The sequence below is a fragment of the Podarcis tiliguerta genome (genome assembly GCF_965153285.1).
Source record: "Podarcis tiliguerta genome assembly, chromosome: 14".
NCBI lineage: Eukaryota > Metazoa > Chordata > Lepidosauria > Squamata > Lacertidae > Podarcis > Podarcis tiliguerta.
The window spans coordinates 43,931,952-43,958,826 of record NC_139547.1 but is presented as its reverse complement, the minus strand read 5'-3'; the positions used below and the strand labels follow the sequence as shown (position 1 = coordinate 43,958,826).

The 26,875-nt window shown below is 41.8% G+C and overlaps 1 protein-coding gene across 3 annotated transcripts in view; it reads left to right on the top strand.

Moving 5' to 3' along the window:
• The window catches only part of USP22 (ubiquitin specific peptidase 22), a 101,363-nt gene that overhangs the window by 36,362 nt on the left and 38,126 nt on the right, over positions 1-26,875 (top strand). For 2 of the 3 annotated variants that reach the window (XM_083413581.1, XM_083413583.1), the window contains 3 exons: positions 4,423-4,536; positions 5,025-5,069; positions 9,784-9,885. In XM_083413581.1, coding sequence (XP_083269707.1) covers positions 4,423-4,536; positions 5,025-5,069; positions 9,784-9,885 — 261 coding nt within the window. The remainder of the gene's footprint in view (positions 1-4,422; positions 4,537-5,024; positions 5,070-9,783; positions 9,886-26,875) is intronic. The other variant, XM_083413582.1, reaches the window with a different exon arrangement.

The window sequence follows — 26,875 nt, the reverse complement described above, 5'->3', positions numbered from 1 at the left end:
GCACACCTAAGCCTTGCAAAAATCTGTCTTGCAGGAGGCACTATAGTCATTTTGAAAATCTGGACCCCTACCCCTTATTTGGGGACACGGGTGGCGCTGTGGGTTAAACCACAGGGCCTAGGGCTTGCCAATCAGAAGGTTGGCGGTTCGAATCCCCACGACGGGGTGAGCTCCCTTTGCTCGGTCCCTGCTCCTGCCCACCTAGCAGTTCGAAAGCACGCAGTGCAAGTAGATAAATAGGTACCGCTCTGGCAGGAAGGTAAACGGCGTTTCCGTGCGCTGCTCTGTTTCACCAGAAGTGGCTTAGTCATGCTGGCCACAGGACCTGGAAGCTGTATGCCGGCTCCCTCGTCCAATAAAGCGAGATGAGCGCTGCAACCCCAGAGTCGGGCACAACTGGACCTAACGGTCAGGGGTCCCTTTACCCTTTACCCCTTATTTGAAAGGGGAAAAAGTTGGACATTACAGTGCACATTGTTATAGAAGTGGGGCAGCCAACCAAAATATTGGCTGTTATTTCTGAGAGAGGAGCTGAGGCATGAGGAAATTCATGTTGCTAGTCTCGGCCAGTAACTGGCTGGGATAATAGCTGCAGGTACAGCGATGTGTGAGAGCAGATGAGAGGGAATGTACAGGTTCAGTTTGTTAGTGATTGACTTGGCAATGTGTATCATGAGCCTCAAAGTTATACAGGAAAGGCTTTTTTGAAATGCCATCTCACTGATTGCTTCCAGGGAATCTGTTAGCAAAGCTGTCTTGTCACATGTACTGCTAATGAAAAAGGTTTCTAAGGCTTGATGAAGGCTTTGGCCCCATAATCCCTAAACATACTTGGGTAAAATCATCTTGCAAAATTGGTGTCAATTCAGAGATATTGAGTACTAAATAGGTCTTAATGGAAGAAGTTAAAGTAATTGCAAGCTAAAAAACAGCCTTTGTTCCACCTTTCCATCTTGTTTTGTTCCAACTTGTTTTGAAAATTCTTCATGAGGCAAGATTATAATAAAATGAGAGCCATAAATATCCAATTTTTTCTTCAAAACTCCACATACTGCATACAACATATTGGAGGACTTTGTAATAATTGACTTCTGTTTTTAAATTTAAACTAATTGCAGAGGTTTCCTTGATTTAATATAAAATTGTAGTATATGATATATATAAAGGGCTATGATAATTCACTTGAAAATATCTGACTATTTTAAAATATAACATTCAGATATCACTTCATGAGGCTCCTAACATCCACCCACCCTATTGCTATGGCAACAGTTAATTTGTATGTATGTGTTATATAAGCAAGTACCATATTCTATGTAACAGTTAAAATTGGCATTTTATTTTTTAAATCTACACTGATAATAAGCAAGAAGGGTAGGGATAGGAACCTTAGTTTGTAGGTTAGTTACTATAGTCATCTTTTAAGATTAAGATACATAATATCCCTAACTTACTTTGGTTAGACTTATAATGATTTCTAATGTTTAGAAGCAACAGCAGTGCACACTTGGAATGCCTGTAGTGGTACTTCTTTCAATGGTCTATTTTAAAGATAAAGTTTATGAAAGGTACCTGGCCACCATTGAAACACAGTGTATTGGCTTTGTTGGAAGAACAGCTTCTCTCAAAACGTGCTTTGGGAAATCTAATTTAAGATATTTTCAGATACTGCTCTGAACCTTCGCATACATTAAGTCCTTCAGAATTCAGGGCTGCTATACCTGAAGATTTGAAATTGGATATTTGTGGTTCACATTCTATTTCAAAACAAGATGAGAAAAAAGGAGGTTATAATAGCTTGGAGTTGTATCTTGAGGTTCATTTAGCTCTTGTTACATGCAGGCATTGCATTTAAGTCAACCTGGTTTCTTCTGATGGAGGAGGCTTACTGTACTTCTGGCATGTGTGAATTAGATACAGTGGTACCTTGGTTTACAAACTTAATCTGTTCCGGAAGTCTATTCTTAAACCAAAGCTGTTCTTGAAGCGAGGCGTGCTTTCCCTAATGAGGCCTCCCGCTGCCGGTGCCCTTCCACCGTTCAGCTTCTGTTTGTAGATCGAGGTAAAGTTCACTAACTGGAACACTTACTTCCCGTTTTGCAGAGTTCGTATACCGAATAGTTTGTTTACAGGGCTGTTTGTAGACCGAGGTACCACTGTATCTGTTTTTAGCCATGTCAACTTAATTATCAGCTGAGAAATAGGGCATTTATCTGTAAAATGAGACAGAACACACTGGCAGCCACCTGAACCCATGGGAGGTTTGAAATCCTGGTTCCCATCTTTTATGGGTCAGTGTGGCACCAATCTAAGCCAAATTAGGATGTGGAACTGATGCAAGAATTTTTGTGTGTGTGTCTTACATCAGTCTGAACAGAAATTTCTTAATGGATTTGTGTATATAATAGCTGTAAAAAATGTAAATAGCTTGCGTTGTCTTTATTGGAAAGAGACTGATTTGGCTGTTTTTGGAGTTCAGTGCATCTTTAGAAGTAAGTATTAGCAAATAAAAACCAGGTGATTAATTAGATTGAATCTGTTTTGTATAAGAATGCCCTGTAGGGTTTGAAGTTCATATAAGAAAACTAAAGAAGTGTATGACTTCAAGAGCTGTTTGAAGATTGGGATAGCAAAATATTGTTGGGAATCTGATATGATTCACAGAGGAAGTTGCTCCCAGTACAATTCACCACAAGGAAGGAGCTTACGATCCAAATAGTTTTATGTTGCAGAAGATCAGTAAAACAGTTCTGGACATAGTTTTTAGGCTTTTGCAGATACAGATACATACAAGTACAAAGAATCTCCCTTCCTCTAAATAAACTCAGCAATTCAAGACGTAACACCAAGCAAGGAACGCCAACAGATTGATGAGTCACAGATTAAGTCTGCTGAACTGATATGCATTAATCACCCCTTCTCATGTCCGGTTACTCTTACTAGGGTCGGGAGGTGTAAATGACTACCAGACTTTGAGAAGCTGGTATCGCTGGATCAAGTTCATTAATTTTGTTGATTTAATTAAATTAAAGATTTTAAATTAGACTTTGAACAAATGTGCAGTTGTTACAGTTTTGAATTTAATTGTGTTGTTAATCTTCCTTAGTAGATCATACAAACCACTATTTTGAATAAAGCTTTTTATAGGGTGGGGTAGGAAGCACTGGGGATGAGTTTATTGGAACCAAGTGGAACAGTGGCCGAAAAAGCTTGGGAACCATTTTCTAGATGGTGCACTGTTCATTCTGCATTGTTCCAGAAATGTACACCTACGTTGTTACCTGTAAATATTTTATTGACATCTGGGGACATGTGGGCCCATTTAGAATATTTAGAACATTTGGAGCAGAATACAGTGGGCAACAACTCCTCTGGTTGCTACACCCCTCCCCAGACTAAGAGAGAAAGAGAGCACACATTTGCACAAATTATTTGCTTTTCCATAGTGTCTGGATGAAAATCGTATCCAGTAGAATTAAAACAGATCTTCTTGCATTTGCTTGATTTTACATGAGTTTCCCACCCCAAACCACTACCCCTAACAGTGATGGACTGTACAGTAAAAATCATAGATGTAGTGCTTGTCAGCACCATAAAAACATTGATCCAAGGCATGGGTGCCCATGGATTCTCTTAAATTTTACATAGGATAACAGCAAAACCACCAGCAAATTGCAGAATACGTTTGTTGACACAAGTGGCATAAGATTAAATGGATAAGTGGCTTGGATCCATGTTTTTGCACCATGGCAACTCTGGAAAATAATGAATCTGTGTTTTTTACACTTCAGTCAATGGAGATAGATGTTATTTGTGATTTATTTACCAAATTGAGAACCCTTAAAATGTTGAGAGGAATGTGCTGATATTCATCTTAGAAAAAAAATGCTTTGGGATATAGTTTTTTGCCCACTTCAATCTCTCAGGCAGAAGTAGTACAGTAATTCTGTCGCTAGCCTAGCTTTGATGCAGCTTTCTATAACTGAACATATTTCATTTTTTTATAACACTAGTGGACTGCCTTTTTTATTTGCAAGCTGTTTGTTTTCTGTATCTTAGTCCTTATTAGAGATTTGCCTGTTCCTTTGAAAAGAAGGAATTTTTATCATGTTGTCCATGTTGAGTTCAAATCTGAGAGTCCATAGCAATGAATAATTTTAACTACCAGGAGAATCTGAGAAATATATTTTAAATGTTGATTCCTTAATTTGTCTGAGAATACTTGTTTGTAGAAAAGGTTGTTGGCGTTAAAAGGGTCATGTGACAGTAACACTTGGTATTTTTGTTTTTCCTTCCCCCTTTTGAGGTCAGGGGATATGTGTATAGATGCTATTATGGAAGCCAATGCCTACATTTTTAAATTTTAAATTTTTATGTGTTTCTCTCTCCAACCCCCTTCCCAACCACCTTATGTTTCTGCAGCCATAGACCTTTTGTATGGGGGTATATACTGCTTTATGTGTCAAGATTACATATACGACAAAGATATGGAACAAATTGCCAAAGAAGAACAACGGAAGGCTTGGAAGCTACAAGGTTTGATTTTATTTAAGTATCTGCTGAAAGAATGCTCACTTTCATTCTTAGTTATACCTGGCCCTCCCACCCATCAAAACGTAGAAATCAATAATAAGGAAATGGGGTACCAATGCAAGTTGTAGGAGCAACAAATGTAGAGATTATTTATCTTCAGAGGCTAGATTGCTTAACATGCACACCTCATAAAATTTCAGCCAACCTACACTTTTAAAATTTACTTTCAATGAAGTAACCCCTTGTGATTGTGCAAAGTTAAGGGTAAGATAGAATAAATCTACTTTTAAGCATAGCAGAAAAGAAATCTGTTCCCTTCCTACAAAGTGTCACCTCTTTCCCTGTGTGATTATCTCATAGAATGTACCAGCTTTAGAAGCACACACTGTTTACACATATAGTATGTATATCTGTAACTATTTACACACAAGTATATGTACACACATTTGTTTTGTTATTCAGTTTGCTTTCCCTAATTTTTTCTTTTTTAGCCTTCACCCCAACAATGGTTTCTCACTACCAGTGTACAATGACAGGTAAGAAGTGTGACCTGGCGACGCATTTCACTAACAAGCGTCCCTTTGCTGATTATCTGCCATTTTAAGACAAGAATCATGGTTTACAATGCCGCTTTTTCATTTATAGATTGCTTTCTTGTTATAGAGAATGTGCATCAGGAGGTAAAGGGTGGTAAACTTTTGCATGAACTTTCTATGGTTGACCTACTCCAAAATAGGCCTTTCACTTTTTGAAAGCAAAACTAAACATTGTTCTGGCCAAATTGAAGCATTTTTAAAAGAACCTCTGTGTCAGTCTTCAAAATAATGACTACTAATATTTTGAAGCAGTTCAGACAGAGAAGAGGGGGAAAGAGTGGTGGATTTGAGAACAAGAAAATCATAGCATACAATGTTTCATGCAAAATTCATTTTAAGGTAACTAACAGTGCTGAATAATACCCAACAATAAATATTTGTGAAGGTATTTTTAAACCTTGTATTCTGTGTATTGTAATCAAATAACCTGTTAAATGTGTTAATATGCGCTTGTCTTTGGCCCAAGAAGTAATTAAATTGAAAGAGCAAAACAGCTGCACTGGGCAAAAATTATAAATTGGTGACTTGTAGTCTGGCATTGATAGCCCAATACTAAACATGCAGCCAGGTCTCATTAATGGTTGTATGGCATACTTATAGTTGTAAATATTACTTAGAGTTCAGCTGATATCCTTCATGAGTCCCCAGGGTTGTGTGTGTGTGTTTTAAAAAACATTGCAAAGGAAAGAGAAAATGTTGAGGTATATTGTTTGTTATCCTAGTATGGAAACAGCAGGCCAGTGTACCAAATTTACATGAATCTAATGTGCCATCGAATCTAATGTGTACCTCAGTTTCCAAAACCTTGAAGCCAAAAAAGTATTTGTTAGTGCCATCAAATCTGATGCCCACCCTAAATTTTGTGACGTAATTTGGCCAAAAAAGTGCGCTTTTCATTCAAGTAAATACTGTATTTTTATATCACTGGCTGCAAGATGGTAATAGCATTTTAAGAATTAGATTTGAAGCACATGAGAATGTAGAATGTTAGTGTAGTGGTAAAGAGTGTGATCTAACCATCTCAGCATAAGACTAGGGCTTCCATTAAGCTGCTGTCTCTCATCTTCAACACCTGCCTGCAGTACGAGGATAATACTCATCTAATTTAAGGATGTAATGATAAATTATAGAAGAAGCTTTTTATAGCCCATTAAGACTATTTGCCTAACTAACCCATAAGATGACCCAGTGGGCATCATTGGTTTGGTGGGATTTGAACCTAGGTCTCTCCAATCCAAGTCTTGCCCTTTATCCGCTATGCTGAACTAGCTTTCCTAATACATTGGAACTGTTTGGAATGCTCAGGGAGAGCTCTGTGAATGCTTTGTTACTATTAAGCAGTAAGAGCTGTTCAACAGTGCAGCAGGCTGTCTTGAGGATGATGGCTGTCCTTCAGTGGATAGGCATTTACCATGGATGCTAGAGTCTCATCCTGCATTGCAGACCCTGCACTGAGCAGGGGTTTGGATTGGATGTCCTTCAAGGTCCCTTCCAACTGATTTTACGTTGCAAAATGACAGTTTTATATTCAAAGTGTGGTGTTTTTATCATTTAGACGAAAAACCTTAGCTACACACAGTTATCTCTATATTCCTTTTAATTTCTGTAACTTTGTAGAACCAATCCCCGAATGCTTCTGTGGTTAACACTACTAAAAGTCTCTGTCTGAAGCAGCCACTGGCAATTGGAGAGTACTGAGCTTACAGTACAGTGGTACCTCGCAAGACGAATGCCTCGCAAGACGAAAAACTCTCAAGACGAAAGAGTTTTTTGTTTTTTGAGTTGCTTTGCAAGACGAATTTCCCTATGGGCTTGCTTCGCAAGACGAAAATGTCTTGCGCCTTTTTCTTAAAACCGTCAATGCATTCCTATGGGAAACCGTCAATGCATATCCGTGCTTTGCAAGACGAAAAATTCACAAGACGAAAAAACTCGCAGAACGAATTAATTTCGTCTTGCGAGGCACCACTGTATTCTTTGATCATTTTCAGTCTGGCAGTTTCTGTGATTCTAGTTTTAGGTTAGTCACTACTGTTGTCATTATATTAATGCACCTAATTTTGTGTCACAACAGACCATGTGCTGAAAAAGCAGTTGTATATCTGCTAAAATATTGGCATCAGCATTCTTACCTATTTGAGTGGTACTTTGCTTTGTTTTAAGTGTTTCCCGAGAGAAACAGGAGACCACTTAAGGTGCCATTACAGTTGGCTTGCACTCTAAAACTGAACAAAACTCATTTTCTAAAGAGAACCTAGAAAACCAAGCTGTTTTGCTCTAAATATTTGTCCATGTAAATAACTGTGTGGTTATTTTTCTGTTACTGAGCTGGCCAATTGTTTCTGTTAAGTAATTGGGCACTAATCCACACAAACGTGTATGCCTATTTCTGTTTGATTTGCCCTAATACATGCTTTCCTTACATACTGAATATTTGTTTATAATTTTTGTTCTGAAGCCTCTTTAACAGGCTGTACCAGGTCAACTCCTTCATGCTAACTTCATATTAGATTTATAATGTTTTCAGTTAGTTAAAGCAGCATTGGGTTGTGGGAGCAGATGAGTTTCTGTAATATATGTGCTGATGGACAATTTTAAATGCTGTAGTGAAGATGCCAGCAAGAAGCATCTGGCTAAGTAGTTGTGTTGTGGGTACGTATTTGTAATGGTACCTCATTCATCATTGCAAATGCAGACTGTATAATGTACTGAAACACTGTAGCCGCTTAGCCCAGTATTTCATGGGAATTAGTTTTCCCTTTATTTTTGTGGGTCATATTTATTTTTCTTATTCCCTTCAATTGTTAGGAGAAAAAGATGTTGATGGGATGTATGCTTTGTTGAATTTCGCATGAGGAACATTCCATTTATTGGACGATCACTTATGTGGAGTTCTTTTTGGCCATATTCCCTGCCATAAAAATGGCACCCAATGTGGTGCACAAGTTAAATTAAAAAAAAAACAACCATGAAAAAATATTGGAATAAGAATATTTCTAAAAACATTTTTTTAAAAATGGAATCTCAAATAAGTATTACACTTCACAGCACACTGTACATCAGGCTTCCTCAAACTTGGCCCTCCAGATGTTTTGAGACTACAATTCCCATCATCTCTGACCACTGGTACTGCTAGCTAGGGATCATGGGAGTTGTAGGCCAAAAACATCTGGAGGGCCGAGTTTGAGGAAGCCTGCTATATATGCTTACCACCCGTTTTACCCTGGTCTTGCAGAATGCATTTGCTTGATTGCTTTCTGTACTACCACTATGAGCAATATGTATTCCACACAGAACAAGATGAACTTTAATTGGCTTTAAACCTCATTTTTACAATTGTGCATTTCATAATAGTACCCAAATGCTTTTATGATTAACAATAGCCAGTCTTGCACATTTCTCCGTTGGGTTGCTTCTTAGATCATTATTGGTCCCTTAGTATCTCAAACTAAAAATCTTGTGCACATGGTTCCTGCATCTAGTCCATTTTGCTAACATCCTTTCTAAAGAACAATCTCTTCAAACTGTGGCTTTTCTTCCTCACAAGCATTATTGCTTTGTTGGAATGACAAATTTTCAGCTATAGCTCTTTGAGATAAGGGTGGTATTTATTTATTTATTGTTCTTGTTGAGAGATGATAACTTCCCTAAGACATTAAAATCAGTGCATCTAAATATTTTTTCAGGAGCATGTAGATTAACTGAAGCTTGGAACCCAAAGAGCTGCTTAGACTCACCCAAGGGGTTCATGCTAGCCAGATTAAATCTTTTGACTTCTCTTTGAATACTGATCACCAGAATGGCCTTTGAAACGTCTCTGTTTCAAAGCTGCTTTACCATCCATAGGGGACTATTCTTTGAGAAGGATGAGTCTAAAGCTGCCTTCAGGTCATATAACTTAATTTATGGTTCTTTGGGTCCTGACATATATTTCTGGAGATCCAGTCTGCAGTGACAGTTTCAAGGAAATACAAGGTGTTCCTTGATACATACACCCCAAAATGTGTTTTGTTTTCTTTCTTTCTTTCTTTCTTTCTTTCTTTCTTTCTTTCTTTCTTTCTTTCTTTCTTTCTTTGGAAATACACTATTTGGTTTCCCTTCTTACATATCTGATTCTATGTTATGTCTTTTAAACATAGGTGTGTAGCTTGTCTAAGAAGTTGGGTTGCTTTTTTGCTGTATTTGCCATATTTTATTGAACAGAGCTGGACACAGTGGGGCTGTTTTTGAGCCCATTTGTATTTAGCTTCAATGAGTAGTTGTGCCGGCAGAATGACCTCTGTGAACCCAAAGAGAATGGTGGGTGCTCGAAACAAATTCCCACATGAAGGGCAATCTGTTGTTGTGATTTTAATTGAAGGTTTTTTCACCCATTGTTGCGGGTGGAGAGTAGAGAGAGAGCTGTTACTTGGAAACGGGTAGGAATTCTATACAAGTAGCTGCCTTTGTGTGCTTTTAGTACATGTTTATGGGAACATAGTGTGAAGGTCAATTGCTGCCTTTCTGAACTATAGAGAAAAGCAAGCCTACTGTTGGGGTAATATGTATGGGGAATCCGGCTTAATGGATGGTACAGTTTACGTTGCAATGTACCCTTGTAGCTCTTTTTCAAGCAACCCTCTGAAGTACATATCTATTTCTCTTCATTACTCAGGTATTGGAGAGAAGTATTCAACGTGGGAGCCAACCAAACGAGAGCTAGAGCTGCTTCGACACAACCCCAAGCGGAGAAAAATAACTACAAACTGCACCATAGGTAAGCAAGAGTCTTCTGTTCCCATGCCATTCTACAGTACTGTGGTCAGTATCCATGTTTCAGGATAACATTTTTCCTTTTCAAGGTTTAAACGCGTATCTGTTTTCTATTGTTTTCTGACCTGCCCCATTAGTTTGACTGCACTTTGACTTCAGTCCTCTCCCCTGTCACTTAAAATACTTAAGACAGTGAATCTTCATTGAAAGTCTTCAAAGCAGGAGACTTGAGTTCTATTTACACTAATCCTAAGGAGCAAATGTGTGAAAATGTAATGACTCAATAGGAGAAAATCCAAAAAGCTTCTGGAGTTTTGCTTATCCTGTTTCAACTCCTGCAGTTTCCATTACAAGTGAGTTGTGCGGGTACAAATCACACAGCCAAATCAGAGTGTGTGCTTAACTTTACGACTGCAGACCATTAGCAAAGTGTAACATGTGGCTCTCTTTTTCTGCTTCAGCTTGTGACAGACTTCAAAAGGAATTCTTCAGATTTCTGCATTTCTTCACTGATTATATAATTTGGTTATTTCATATTTCTATCCTTTAATCATTTGTATGTTCACTTTAGACCTAAAGAAGGTCTAATTTGAAAGGCAGGTATGACTAGAAGTTTCCAGGAAAAGAGGATTTGCATAAAACAATTTTACTTCTGGACCCTTTTTAAATAATGGATGATCTGCCTGTCAGTCATTTTTGCCCTGTGTAGAATTGACTATAACTGTCTAAAGGTTTTGTGTGGTTGGGGAAGGGATTGCAATTACATGCCCCACCTAATAAGGCACACCTGACATTTTTTCAGGAGCCCAATTAATACAAAAATATCCCTAGTTTTCAGAGGGTAACAAAACTCATGGATTTGGGACTATTTGAGTTCAGAATGCAAACAGCTGGACAATCTAAGAGCAGGATAGGTGAGCAAAACCCAGCTTCTTCAGTGCATGTATCAGGGGTCAGCAAACTTTTTCTGCAGGGGGGCAGTTCACTGTTCCTCAGAACTTGTGGCGGGCCAGTGTACATCCGCATGCGCACATGCCTTCCTTCCCTCAGAGACAGAGTGGCTGAGATACCTCTACTCACCATGTTCAGACGGAGCAGGCTAGGCTGGGGAGGGGGCACCCCGCTGGCGCTGGGTCAGCTTGCGCGGAGGGGCCGTAGCCACCCCACCGGGAAGGGCCCCTACCCTGGGGTGTCCATGACCATGCTGCTAATGTGCCACCACCGAGCAGCACAAAGGAGTCCTCCTCCTCTTCCTCCTCCCTCCTCGCAGGCTCTCACCTCCTGCTTATTCTCGCCCCTTCACTTCTCCTCCTCCCTTCTTGGAGCTAGCCGTCAACAAGGTGCCGTGCCCTGCGCCTCGCCCCAATTGGAGCAGCAAGCCTTGGGAAGGGTCCCCATTCGCCACTGGCTTGCGTCAAACCGGCCAATGGAGGGGAGGCCTGAGGTTGCTAAGGCTTCGGATTGGCCAGCGTCGTGGAAGTCTGAGCAACCTCAGAGCATGTTGGAATTTGTAGTCCTGGGAAAGCGCCTCTCCGCACAACTAAACTGGAGCTAAACCTGACCGAGCGGGCGGCAAGCTCCGCGGGCTGGATTTACGACCCTGGCGGGCCTTATCCAGGCCCCGGGCCTTAGTTTGCCGACCCATGATGTTCTACATAACACTGTATAGAGCATGTTTGGAGAATCTTTGGCTCTCCAGATACTACTGAACTACAGTTTCCATCAGTCCCTACAAGCGTGGTCAGCGGTCTGGAATGTCTGGGGTTGTATGAGAATATTTAACTGTCCTTGCTATCAGTGTTGCAGGAGCTAATGAACAATAACTTTCCTGTGCCTCCTCTAAGCTACGAGCTGGCAGGGTGGTGGAGCAAAGGTCCAGTGGCCATAGGAACAGGCACCCCAAGCTTCGTTATGGCAATCTGGCTAGAACTCCACATGCACTGCAAAGTTACATGATGGTAAAGTGCAGGGTTGACTGGAGCTTCTGCCAAAAATGCAAAAGTGATTTTGGAGAGAGAGAGAGTGTGTCACTCAGTATACACAATTTTGAAAAAATGCCCATTCATTTTTCATGAGTATTGTGGGTGATGCAGCTGTGTTCAATTATTGGTCCTTATTCTGTTTTCAATCACTTATCCTTTAATTTCTCTTTACAAAGTCTTTAAAAGTTAGCCCAGTCATTCTCAAACTATGGGATAGACTCAGGTTTCTTGAGATTGGATGTGTTCCTATGGTAAAGTCCCAAGGACGGGGATAGGTCTTAAAGCAAGTAGCACCTTTATCACCAGCCAAGACCTGTCTAGATTGAGCACCCCTGGCAATGGACCTGCAGCACTAATCATGTTTGGATTTGTGGGGCTGAGTGCACACTTGCTTGCCCCATCATCCTTGTGTTTTTGGGGAAGGAGGAGTTCCAAAAGAGCTGCTACTTCCTATATATTTCTCTGTGTGTAGCTTTAAGAGGGGAACACAGATACCCTGCTTTATTTTCCTTCTGATTCCAGTGTGGCATTACCTACCCTGAGCTACAGATTGCAGCAGCAAGCAGTTCTGTGCACAACTTGCACAAAAAATATCTCTGCATTTACCTGTGAAAAGTCTGTCTAACAGTCTACAGTCTTTGAGAGCTGTATAGCCCCATCAAATCAGCTCACATTGCAAGCTGCCTTTCACCGAGGGAATTTAACCCTCTACCATCAGGTGGGATTAAATGCATCTAGACAACACTCGACAATATTCGAAAAATTTTTGTGCCAGTCTTCATGCTCCACATAGTGCATAGCTATGCCATGTAGTATTTCAGTGCCCCGTCCTTTGTTTTATGGCAATTCAGTGTTTTTAATTCATTCATCTTTTGGGGGCAATTTGACTCCTATTGTGGAATGACTGACAAAGCTGAAACAACATGCACACAAGTTGCTAGGGTCAAAGTAGTAAAATGCTGTTTGAATTTATTTATTGTCATATCTGCAGATGTTTAACCTGTTTTTTCCTAGTCTCGTGGGAAAGGAGCATGGGGCATGACAAGAAGTTTTTGTTTGTTTTCGTCATAAACCGATTACTCCGTCTTTTAACATTGCTACAAATGGCATTAGGCTCAGCCGTACATCAGAGGTTTATAAAAGCCCTTTATAGACCTAATTTAAAAAGTAAATAAATTCCGAGTTAGACCCTTCCATGTGACTCAGCAAAAGTACCTCCTGTAAAATAATCTTAGTAATTTGGCGTTTATGGTTATTGCCATTGCAGTTGTAAGCAGCATGTACGCTGACCTCAGCCAAGTGCCTGACTTAATGGCGACTGAGTCGAGAACCGTTGGGTGCCCAGTTTTCTATGTTCATGTCAAGAAGAGGGTTACATTCAGCACTTCTAGGGCACAGTGTCTCACTGGCATTTTTCAAAAGAATCAAAGTCCTCAGATAGGACTATCTGTTTCAACACTTGGCATTACATGTGAACCTGGGTCGTGGTTTATTTTGGGGAGACAAATCTCAAACCTGGGCTTGTATGTTTCACTAAGCCTTCCCAAATTGCCTCAGGTGTGTGTGTCAGGAGAACCCCCAGAACAGTGCATGGAGGAAAAGGAGGATTGCTCCACCTGGCAACCTGCAATGTACACGTAGATGGAAAACATTAAATTCTACCCCCAGTGCCTCTGAAAAGTCTTTTGACTCCATGAAAGCTTCTGTGCCATAGTAAGGGGAGGGGGCGGAGCTCCTGAAATTCAAAGCATAAAGGGAAATGACTGATCTTTATTTCTGAAGGCATGTTTTTTAATAATGTCTTCTACTGAGCCTTCAAATTTTGTCAGTGTCAAGATTTAAAAGTATCTAAAACTCAGTGCCCAGAGAGTTGGGGGTTTAGGGCTACATTTGACAGGAAAAAAATGATTTCTTCTGCTAAAGTACTTTTCTTGAGGGAAGTGGGGATACATACCTGCTTCCAATCATTTCTCAGTGTATTATCTCACATACTGATTCATCAGCATTGCATACAGATACAAATTGCTGTTATTTGGACAGCCCCTCCACATGTGTTTGTTTGTATATATTGTTGGCTATTCAGACGACATGGCTTGCCTGCAGTAGGCATTAGTGAATCTGTTTTAATCCTTTTTGGTAAGAAATAATTGAGAAGAAATGCTTTCCTCCCCTTTACCTCATTATTTCTTTATCTGTCACATTCTAGGCTTGTATATTTCTTTGCATAGTCTCTATTATAGGTTTCCCAAAGGCGCATGAAATTTCACAGGTGGAGTGGTGGGGGCAGATGGTAGGTTGAAGGGGAGAGTTTCATCCACCTTTGGCTAAACAGTCCTCCTTCACCCATCCTCCTTTCTCTCCTGTGCTGCTGTACATTCTGCTGTTTGCTCTTTCCCATACTGATGGGGGCGAGGAGAGTATTCAAGATGGCCCTTTTCCCTAGAGCCAGCTGTGTTCTGCAGAAGGGGTGTTGAAGTGGGACTTGGAAGGCAATGATGGCAGAGGTTGTTCTCTCAGTCTTCTCCCCACCCAAACCCCTGGCAAGCTATAGACATTTTGTTTACATCTATCATGCTTGGTCCATCAGCTTCTTAAAAATATCTACATGCCCTATTGTCCAATTTGGAAGAAAGTTTGCTGTTTCAAAATGTCCAGCAATACATTGATTAGCTTAAAATTTTGATTGATTACACTACCTGTGAATTATATTCGTCAAAGTGATTAAGAATACTGTGCAACACAGAAATTTAAACATTTATGATTTTATTTTATGCACTCTTGTATCTGAAGAGAAGCCTGGGATTCTTATCTTTATACCTAATCTTAGGGTATCATCTCTCTTCCCTTCCCTTCCCTTCCCTTCCCTTCCCCATTATTATTTATTTACTTTCCCTTCTGTTTTGGGATTTTTGTGCTAGATGTATATGCTACTTAGGCCAGGTTCTTATGAACAGGAAATTACATGATCAACTTTTTATTACTTCAAACTGTTAACAAAGCCCATTTTGTATAACAGGTTTTCCCTATTCTTTATCCAAGAGCTGAATTCCTATGTCCTGCTTAGCTGCAGGCTCTGTGCATAAGTGTTTCTTAAATCTGAAATTTTGAATATCCCAGTATTGCAAGTCTGATTCCGCCCCCCCATCAGCTGAAAGCATAGTAATTGTTACAGACGGAAGAGCCAATGTAAGAAATGATCACAATCCTTTTATTTTGGAAGAGGGAGGTTTGAAGTGTAATTGTTCATATATTGCAGGTAATCCAGTTATTGTCCACAAGAGCAACAGAACCCCAGAGGAAATTGCATTTCTCAATATTTTGTTGCAATGAAAATGCAAAGTATCTTACCAGAGATTGCTATCACTGCAAACCAAGAAAATTTAAATATTATTGGGAAATGCTTAAAAGAAATCAGGCAGTTATAAAGATTAAATGTCATAAGGAATGAGGTTGCATAAATGTACTCTGGACGGTTTGTTGTTTAGTGCTTGTGACATTGATAGTACACCTCATCATCAAGTTTTATGCATGTACTGGTTGGTGTGGGTAGAATAGCTCAGGAGCACTCCTGGCAAGCTACCTACCCTATTTCATGCACACTCCTCCCTCTTCAGAGCATTCTGATATTGTTACAGTTCATTTCTGTACTGCCTATTGGTCAAAATGGCTCACAAAGGTTTACACCTTTGAAATAGAAAATTCAAAATACTGGACTTGACTTCCTTTAACCTTTCTTTAAAATTCTGTATGCCTGTTTCCTGCAGATTGATGCTTATTTACATGAGTAAAGGTAAGAGCTTCTCAGTAACCTTTTACTGTTCTTTGAAAGTGTCAACAAGCGTGTGGATAGGAGTGATCCAGGCCAAAGCCTGTACAGTCCTTGAACTTTCAAAAAGCTATTGACAAAGTCTCTCATGCAAAGGCTTCTGAATAAACTTAGCAGTTATGGATAAGAGGATGGGTCCTCTTATGGTTTAGTAACTGTTAAAGAACAGAAAGCAGAGAGTAAGGAGTAGGAAAAATGGACACAATGTGTAGTAAGAAGTGAGGTTTCCCAGACATCTGTATTGGGGCCATTGCCTTTTAAATGATCTGGGGTTCCGGGAGTACAGTAAGATGGCCAAACTTGCTGATAACACAATTTTTCATGAGTTAACTGGATATATTGGTTGTTGTGAATGGCATGAAAATGAGAACTGATGTGTGGCAAGTGGTGCGGGTGGTAAATTTTATGCTTGGGAAAGTTAGAAAAAAGGTTCAGAATTAAAATTCTAATTTATGGCTTTATACAGATGTGACCATGGTTGGCATACAGTTCTGGTTGTCACATTGTAAGATGTTAAAATCTTAGAATTTGTAGAACGAGAGAATATTCAGAGAAGGCTGACATGCTGTTCACAAACCTGAAGTACCTCTCCTGTGAATTGGAGGTGGTGGTTGTTGTTGTTGTTTGGTTTAGAAAGAAAGGCTAGTAAGAGGGGACATTATCAAGAATTATAGCATTATGCATGATGTGGGGGAAAGTGAGTAAGGAGAAGGGGTTTTTTTTTAACATTAGAACGTGGGGTCCTCCAATGAAATTAAAGGGCAGGGGAGGAGTTTCAGTAGAGACAAAAATATGTATTTCACATAATGTGTAGCCGTGTGACAGTTGGTTGATGCGTAGTTATCTATGTTGAGTTGGATAAGCGTATTGGCAAGGCGGCTACAGCAACAGCTTGCCTCTCCAAAAGGGTATGGGAGAATGGGATGCTAATGATCAATACCCAGATGAATGTCTACCAGGCTTGCGTGTTGAGCACATTGCTTTATGGTACTGAGACGTGGGCAGCTTACACCTGCCAGGAGTGACGCCTCTAAGCCTTCCACATGCGCTATGTCAGGAAGATTTGGGGCATCACATGGCAGGACACAGTCTCAAACAAAGATGTGCTCTCCCAAGCTCACATTCCTAGCATGTTTGCACTCCTGTCTCAGTGACGTCTACGCTGGCTTGGTCATTTACACAGAATGGAAGACATGCTCTGTGGGAGGCTGGCTTCAGGCACCAGGCCTGTTGGCAGACCAACTCTGTGTTACAAAGATGTCCGCAAATGTGACATGAAGTCTGGCAACATGAACTTCACCATGTGGGAATCCCCTTGCAGATGACGGCAGTGCCTGCAGATGATCAGTCAGGTTGTGTATCTGCAACAGTAACCGGAGGAGGAAGGACCGCTGGGAGGAGTGCAGAAAGAAGAGACACCTTGGTACACCTGCACCAGCAAAAACCGGATATCTTCATTTGCCCTAGCTGCAACAAAACATGCCTCTCTTGTATCAGTCTCTACAGCCACAGCAGGCCCTGTAACTCTCCAACAGTTTGACTTCACCCCCCAAAGGTGCACTCTTCCATTGTCTCCTGAGATGGATGAATGCCAACGGTAGTTACCTTACAGAATTTGATTTTAGATGATGTGGTGGCTACAACTAGCTTAGATGGTTTTTTAAGCGGTTTGAACAGATTCATGAAGGATAATGCTGCCTAGCAGTTCGAAAGCACGTCAAAGTGCAAGTAGACAAATAGGTACCGCTGTGGCGGGAAGATAAACGGCGTTTCCGTGCGCTAGTCTGGTTCGCCAGAAGCAGCTTAGTCATGCCAGCCACATGACCCGGAAGCTGTACGCCGGCTCCCTCGGCCAATAAAGCGAGATGAGCACCGCAGCCCCAGAATCGGTCACGACTGGACCTAATGGTCAGGGGTCCCTTTACCTCTCCACCAGTTTCTAGGGAGCTGTGAGAGAGGGCTGTTGTCCGCATGCCTTGCCTCTGGACTTACTAGAGGTCTCTAGCTAATTCTTCTAGGGCAGAGGTTTTCAACCTTTTTGAGTCCATGGCTCCCTTGACCAACTACATTCTTTCTGCGCTACCCCTGTGGGACTCAGGAGCCAGTTATGTCACCCCTTGCCTGCAGAGCCAGCAGCCCTGCACCCTTTTTTGAACACCCTTCCTTGTTGAGTGTTCCCTCAGCCTCCTCTCCCTTCTCCTTGGGAGTCCTCTGGGCAGCCGCAGCCGCCACCCCGGGTCTCTGAGCTTCGTCACCCACCCCAAAGAGAGGTGCCTTCTCACACTGACCCCCCAGGGGCCTGGGAGGAGGATGCCCTCAGCCTTAGCGGCCTGACAGATACTGGAGAAAGCTGAATGTGAGGCCAGCACCTTACTTTGGGAAGCAGCAATGGCAGTGGTGGGCACTCAGCTCCCAGGCAGGCATTACACACAGTGAGCACAAGAAAGGCGAGAACAGTTCCTGTCTGCCTGGCCTCCCATTAGTCTTTCCATTCCCAGCAGCAAGGGCTGGTGGGCTGGCTGGCTGGGCTCCCTCACCCGCTTACTTGCTTACTCCGAGGCTGCCTCAGCTCCTGGCAACCAGCACCCTCTGGCCAGCCCCAGAGGCACCATTCGCCTGGGGCGCTTGTAGCCAGGGCTGCTGCAACAAACAGCTGTGCAAGCCTTTGGGAGGCAGAGATGCAAGAGGGCATAAGAGGAGAGAGGGAAGAAAAGAGGGACGGAGGCCAGTGTTGCCCACAGCATCCCTGACCATCATTCAAGGCATCCCAGGGTTCAAAACCCCTGCTGTAGGGAAAGGAAGCTGGACTAGATAAGCCTCTAAATAGGCAGGGACCGCCTTACAAGTATGGGGGGGGAACGAATACAGTGGTACCTCGGGTTAAGTACTTAATTCGTTCCAGAGGTCCATACTTAACCTGAAACTGTTCTTAACCTGAAGCACCACTTTAGCTAATGGAGCCTCCTGCTGCCGCCGGGCCGCCGGAACACAATTTCTGTTCTCATCCTGAAGCAAAGTTCTTAACCTGAAGCAATATTTCTGGGTTAGCAGAGTCTGTAACCTGAAGCATCTGTAACCCGAGGTACCACAGTATGTACATTCTTGTGAAGTACTAACAAGGTATCTTTTCCCTGCATGTTAATGATTGGAAGCCATGGTATTCTGTGGCTTCTATAAACATTTGGTTACAGTAAAGACAGGTTGTTTCCACACATGGTGTACTTTTATCTTTGCTTGCGTAGAGGAAATACAGGCACCCCCCCCCCCAACTTAACTAGAGGTTATGTTCCGGGTCCCTGCACACATAAGCAAAAATTGCACAAGTGAGGAGCACAGCATAAAGCAACAAAACATAGCTGGTTAGCTGATATAAAACAAGCTTTATAGACATGGCTCTGAATGAACCCTGGCTTCCAGTCTAAGGCTTAATTGTTCTGTTGTGGCATACCAGACAGCCTCTGCATACTCTGAATCGGAAGACAGAAAATGTTTTGACTGGATCACTCTTGAATGTTTTCTAAAGTTGATTGAAACAGAATTATTATTTTTCTTCCTGTTTTCTTTTAATGTTCAAACTAACTTGCAGCAGTAGTGATAGAAGCAGTGGAAGGAGGGAGGAAAATTCAGTTTCTTGTTGGTCTCCTTGCACAACTTACATTTTTGTACCATCTCCCTCCCTCCCTCCCTCTCCTCCATAAGATCAGTGCTCCTCAACAGACTGAGGTATTAGCTAGGGATCAGCCTGCCTCTGATTAGCATATGAAGTGACTTTGTGGCTGAAGACTCTACTGCATTAACAATAGGTGGCATTAGGTTCCCAAAGCACATGGGTAATTAGCTAGAGCCACCTGGGATTCCCATTTGCATTGTTGCCAGAAAAAATAATTTTAAAAAGGCAGCGAGAAGAAACTTGTTGTTGTTGTTGTTGTTGTTTTTGTTGTTTTACTTAGCCAAAAAGAAAGAGAGAGAGAGAGGGCGAAAAGGGAAGGAGTTCAAGTCCTTTTCAGGAAGAATGATGAGATCTGGGGGAGGTGCCACAGACAATGGCAACACAACAGTGGCAGGTGGCTTTTGCAGCTGTGTGACACTCGGGCCGCATGACCTGAGAGTGAGGCATGAGTGGAATAAATATTGCAATAGTTCTTCGGCATAAAGGTGGCACAGGCAGGGAGTGTGTGCAGAACAGTGGCCTGGAAATTACTTCTGGTTCTCTAGGCAGCAACCAGAAATACTGCTTCATCTTTCAGTATTGTATAAACTATGCATGAGCTTCTGTACACAAGGGCCTAAGTAGAGATGTTGGGAAGATGTGGAAGACTGCCTACTTTTAAAAGTAGAAAATGTGCTACTTTTTTTTCCTGTTTATTTTGCTTTCCAATATCTAGTTCAGAGGTGAACTAGAGTAAGGAACCATCAGCTTTGGTTACAAATTTTAACAGGGGTGGGCTAAGTGTTGGTAATTTTTTTTGTACTGAAGTGGCAGTCTTAACAAGCATGGTTGAAAGTGGTTTTTGCCATCTCCAGTTTTGACTTAGAATGCACATGTTGAGTCATTTTTAATTTGCGTAGTATAGCTTAAATTTACTGGGAAATGAATAATTAGAGCTGTCCCCTAGTTAACCTTTTAAATTTGCTTTTAATTTGATTTGCTTTCAGATTGCTGAAATTTATATTTTATATCTACGCAAATGATGTAAGGATATTTAAGACCATTTTTTTCCGGACCAAACTGCAGGCTTATCCATATTTCTGAAAACAGTTTGAGTTCCTTGCATAAACTGTTTTACAGCAGTACTAGCAAAACCACCCTCTCACAGGGGACTTTTGGTTATAAAATAAATGTAAAATTCACATTTTAAGCCCTGTACCAGTAAATACTTCAAGTTTTTCCAGTAGAATCAACTGACAGAAAAAAACCACCTTTCTTTTATTCACTGAGAATGTTTTAAAATAGACCAGTTTTTTTTACAGCAGATACAAAGATCTAAACACTGCTCTTTTTGAAGTTGACAGCACCGAACCATTTTACTTTTAAAAAAATGCAGAAAGGTAGTTTTGTGCTTTCAGTTACCACTATCTCTTCGGTCTTTCTAATACTTGGGCCTTTGCTTGTCATCTTTGACTAATACAGTAATAATGAGAGAATTTAAAACCTTGATGTGTATTTTTTTCCTCCAAAAAAGAAATGAAAAAGGCATGTATATAAATGGCCAGAAAGCTTTTCTGAAAGCAGACTGCTCCAGGAGGCTCAATTGTACCAGCCATCTGTGAAAGAAGAATCACACAGCTGCTTCAGAGTTCTAAGAGGTTTGTTGCTTCTAGAAATCTGTGGTTGATGTTAAATTTTAGTCAAATCAAAGCTCCCAGATTTGCTGCCTAACGGGATGTGTCTAATCTGGTGATTTGGATGCAGTTCGCTTAGGTTTTCAATACCTAATGATGTTCATATGTCTGGTGTGATCATGCGCCTTAGTGACGCTACTTACAGATTTCCATTTAGGGGATTGGATGATAAATCACAAGTTCAGAAATTAACTCTTCAAAAAGTTTGTGGCATAGATGCTAAGTTATATTGGATCTGCTGCTGTTCTGAATGTTCGCTTCCTCTCCCACCCCTGTTTTATGAAGAACTTCCGACATTCCTTATATTATGGCATTTAGAACTGTGTAAGGTAAAAAGAGACAGAATGCTTGTTGGTTTACAGTTTTACTGGTTCTTTTTTTGCTCTTGTCTACCTGTTTTCCTATATCTGATTTAACCCCCAATGCATCCTTGTTATCAGGATTTTACTGTTTAGGAATGCAAAATACACTCATAACATTTGTTTGTATTTCAGTCAAGAGAGTTATGCTTACGTAACCATTGGCTTTTGTGGAAGTTTTGAATTATTTATTTATTTGAGCACATACTGGATTGGTTTGATTTTGAGACTTTGTTTTTCCTTTATATAGAATGTGAGCAGCAGTGGCTTTGTTTCTCACTTCCAGTTTTGGATCTGGGCATTTTTAGAAACTGAGTTCTTGAGAGCATAGAAAGGGGGCATACATAAATAATGTGATATCCAGGTCCTGAGAATATCTGTAGTTCTTTTACATAAATGAACTTATAAATTCTGTTGCTGCAATTTTTTTGTTCATCACATTCATTTGTTCATCACATCCCCTAAAGCTTGGAACACAAGTAACAATCATGTTTATTTAAAACCCCACAAAATATATCTGTGATTCTGTTTGAAATCTAGTTAAATGAATAAAGACATTCTGGTGTACCTTCTCATGGATGAACGTTCGGTCTGCAAAATCTCTTCCAAAAGTACATATTTCAAAATGCTTTTTGAAATAAATACGTTTGCTAATCACAATGCATGCCTTAATTCTGTAGTTGCAATGTACTCAGAATGAAAACTGCTCTCCTTTTTGTTGCATCTTGTTTTCCTTACTCATGGAAAGTAAGCTGCTCCCTAGGAAAACAAATAGTGTAACATCCACTTGCTTATACATTGTAATTTAGTTCTGGATCTTGCGACAGATTTTTATTTTGTGATGACTCATGTATGAACCATTTTTAGAAACGTGGGAAACAGCCTATGACGTCCCATTCTTTCACCATCTAACCCAGTACCATCTGCTTTGACTGGTAGCAACTCTATAGGGCGTAAGGCAGGGATCTTTCCCATCACTTGAAACTAGGCCCTATTAATTGAAGTTACTGGAGATTCCATGTGCAACCACCTGCACAGAAAGCATGTGCTCCGTCACTGAGCTATGGTCCCTCCAATGGGGCGGACTTTGGTAATATGGTGCCCTGAGCAAAGACAAAATTAAGTGCCCCCCATATATTTATTATTTTCACAATAATTCATTTTTGGCTTGGTGCCATGTGCTATTGTATAGTGGAGGGCCACAGGTCTCCTACCCCACCAAGAAGTAGGAATGCCACAGCCTCTCTGTAACCACCAAAAAGGCCCCGTCTCTTGTGCTTGCATACCTGTTCTCACAAGTACATGGGATAGAGCAAGACCTCCAAGACAGGTGAGAGTGTTCATATGGGACTAAGCAGTTTCTGATATAATTTGGTTCTAAGCCATTCAAGGTTTTAAAGGCCAGCACCAGCAAACCCACAAACCAATGTCAAACGTTATTGAATGTTGACAGTTTGCTAATAGTGGAATGTGGGAGATTTTAATGTTTCAAACTGTCCAGAATAGCCTTGCAATGTTGAAAAAGAGAGTTAATGCCACCATCCACCTCTACTGCTGAGAGCAATTGCTGTCTGGCAGAAATGCTATGCAGTAAGTGGTCTGCTTGAAGGGTTCAGTTGATGATCCTTTTTAAAATGCTGCTCTAGGTTTACAATACACATCTTGGCAACCCATGGGCCATGTGTGACCCACAGAAATCTCCAGTTCAACCTGTGGAAGTATCCATGCTGCACTCTTTGCCACTTTCTCCTGTTGAATTTGCTTCTTCCCTGTTAAGGTTTACATTCCTCAAAGTCCACTTGCATATACCAACCGCAACTTTCTCCCCACAGCTCCTGGCCCTTGGGGGAAAGAAGGTTTTCCCTCTCTGTATAATATGGTTGGATGTCTCAATTTATGCCAATCTTAATCCTCTAAAAATACACTAAATTCTCTTCAGGAGTGCATGTCTCATATTGTTGGAATCAAGTGGTTGATGAGATCTCTTTAGCTTCTTTCACTTTTGGATGTCTAATCTGAGTAGAAGAAATCCTACTCAGGAAGGACCAGCAAACTTGATTTACTCATACACATTTTGCAGAGCATGAAATTGAAGATTACAAGCATCAGATTCACTGAAGTAAAAAATGTCCTGCTGAAGGGAATTTTGCTTTGGCTGACTCCTGAAGACCGAGTGAGATTTAAACTTCATGAAATTTGTTTGTGAGAAAGTCTGATTAATTCAGCCACAACAGCATTTACCCTTTATAAGATATATACTTCACATAGAAAACAACTTAGTCATATAACCCCTAGCAGCTAACTTGGGGATTTGAAAGTGAGGAGGAGTGTCTTTGTATGTTACAATGGGGTATAATTTAATCTGCAATCTGTTCCAATTATCTTCTTCCTAGGGGCATATGCTTGAAGCCTTTAGCTGTACTTACTTTCTTTTAAAACAAATGAAATATTGATATATTACTGTTAACCTAACTAACATATTCCTAAAGGAATGGATCTTACTAGATATTATGGGGGATTTTGGAAGCCTCACATGTGGTGGTGCTGGTGGTGGTACTCATGCATTCTGGAAACTGCTGGGAAGCTTTCTGAAGATCTCCTCCCTCCTCCAGAGCTAAGGCATCACTGAAAGAATCTTGGCAGTTACATATGGCCATTGGTTATAAAGCCAACTTTTTGACGCAGATATTTTCACTTAACTGGTGAAACAACTTTGTGATAAATCAGTGAGTCACAGAACTCTCTGTGTGTCTTCAATTATCTGAGCACCCAGGACAATGTTAACTGTACCACACCTGCCTTTTATTATGATTTTTACTGAGTCACTTGTTCAATGTGGGTGGGAGGAAAGGTATATCTCAAGTAAAGGATTACTCTGTACCTCAGAATCTAGTTGAAGCATCTCATCTCCTGGACAGTTCATATTATTCGGTCGTCGTTGTGGTCCCCCCACTTCTCATATGTTTAGATGAGAATTAAAAGACTTAGGGTGTGCTTTCATGTACTCTGTAGCCTCACTCCTCTGAAACCGCTGCTTCTCCTCCCGGCACAGTACTTAGCTGAGTCAGTAACAGGTATTTCTACTCATCGGTTGTGTGCAGATATGCCCAAACTGTGGCTAGTGTGTATGAACAAGTGATGATCTGCAGATTGTTGTAAGTTGCTTTTTAGGAAGGTCCTACATGCACATCCTAAGGGACACGGGTGGTGCTGTGCTCTAAACCACTGAGCCTAGGGCTTGCCAATTGGAAGGTGGGTGGTTCGAATCCCCGTGACAGGGTGAGCTCCCATTGTTCGGTCCCTTCTCCTGCCAACCTAGCACATCAAAGTGCTAGTAAATAAATAGGTACCGCTTTGGCAGGAAGATATACAGTGTTTCCATGCACTGCTCTGGTTTCGCCAGAAGCGGCTTAGTCGTGATGGCCACATGACCCGGAAAAACTGTGGCTCCCTCAGCCAGTAAAGCAAGATGAGCACTGCAATCCCAGAATCGTTAGTGACTGGACTTAACTGTCAGGGGTCCTTTACCTGTGCCTTTTTACATGCAGCCAGCCATTTGGGCCGCTGTGAACTGCCAAATGAAAGGTTTGTGGTGGTGTTTTTTGGGTGGGGGGAAAGTATGCTCTGTGTGGCAAGTGGGGACATCCAGGTCACTTGCCTTAAATGGCAGCCTCCATACAGAGAGATTTGATGCAGCCCACACAGCACCTGCCAAGCTGCATGCATTAGCTTTTCCATGGCTGACTTTCCAGAACGTTTACGTGTATTGCAGGCAACCCTTCGGTGGTCACTTCTCCTCACTAGAGTAGGCCTGGATGATATATTGGCGAGGCGCGATACAACTTGTTCCTCCCTCCGCCTCTTTAAACTGCTTGGCTGAGGAGCACGCACTGCCCTTGCCTCAGCCAAGCAGTTTTACCAAGCCCCTGACCCTCCGTTAAAGGCTTTCTGCTGCTGTGTTTTCTGCTGCTGCTGCCAGGCCCAGGGCTTCCCAGCAGCCACACCTTGTGGACTTCACCTGGAAGGGTGGGCTGCGTCTTTCCTCCCTGGGTAAATGACCACCCCAGGAGAAAAGAGGCAGCACCCCCACACGGGCAAAGGCAGTCAAACACACGGAGCCTGGCGAGCTCTGTGCACTTAGCTATCACTGCCTGGTCCATCTTTGGGGAGTGGGGGGCAAGCGAGCCTCAGAAAGGAGCCCCGTGGTCCCTATTGCTTGCATGTGAGTGGCAAGGACATCGGGGCTTCCTCAGCTGGGGGCAGGAGCCTTTCAACCCCTCCCTCCCCCAGCTGAGCAGCAGGCTGGGGCTGGCTGCATTGGCCCCAGCCTGCAAGGCGCTGGGGTGAAAGCGCCTCAGCTCCCACGGTGAGAGCTGAGGCAGTTTCACCCTGTGCCTCTCTAGTTGAGGCCAGTGCAGCTTGCTTCAACATTGTGGTTTATCGCCAAAGCACGATGTTTGGTTGGTGATACATTGCAGTGTTGAAAAGCTAACATTGACCAGCCCTACAGTCGAGTGTTCATGTTGCAACGTCAGCTCCAATATGATAACTTGCCCACGGTTCCTGCAGCTGGGCCCTTACATAGGCTTATGAGCTACAAGGTGTTACTAGCTAGGCCAGCCTTACCACATTTGGTCAAAAGGCTCAGAAGTGCTGGCTGATCAGTTACATAGATAATAGTTTATAGTAGCAGTTACCATTACGGTCTTTATGCAGTTGTCTTTGACACTGGAATTTTTTGTTATGCAGGGTGCAGACCTCCAAGGCATGCAGTGTTTTGATTCATGTCCCTCTTTGAGCAACGCTCAAACCATTCCTAAGCTGAGCTATGGTGCACTTTGCAGCATTTACACATGGACGCCAAGTTAAGTGACAGCTACGCTGACACCTTGAGGCCTTTCCATGCAGCTCGTGAGTTGCTCCAGCATGGAGTAAAGAAGCTGCTGGGGGCCAGGATGTTAAAGAAGAGGATAAACCATTTACATACTACTTGTAGGCTTGCTCTACGTAGGCACACACATAGGACTATCTGCACTGTGCTGGGCATTTTGATAACCTAGTGATTTTTGGCAGTATGGTACAGAAGGGATTTCTACGGAAGCTTCTTTATCTGCTTCTTGTGCTTTACGTGTTTGAGGTTAGAGCAGGTGTGGGGAATATTTGGCCCTCCATATGTCCTGAACCACAACTTCCATCAGCCCCAGCAAGCATGGCCATGGTCAGGGGTGATGGGTGTTGCAGTCCAGCGACATCAGGAGGGCCAAAGATTCCCCATGCCTGGGTTAGAGTATATAGTGCAGCATAATCCAGGTTTGGTGGTTTAGGATTTAGTTTTAGGTTGCTTTCCAGGTTTGCATAGTTCAGCAAGTTCATCTTAGTCTTGTTCAGCCCTGAACAGATGGGGAAATTCTTTTGTTTGCTACTGCAACAGGACTGCTTAATGTGTGGACACCTGCTCATAACCTGCACAGCTGATTAAGCTAC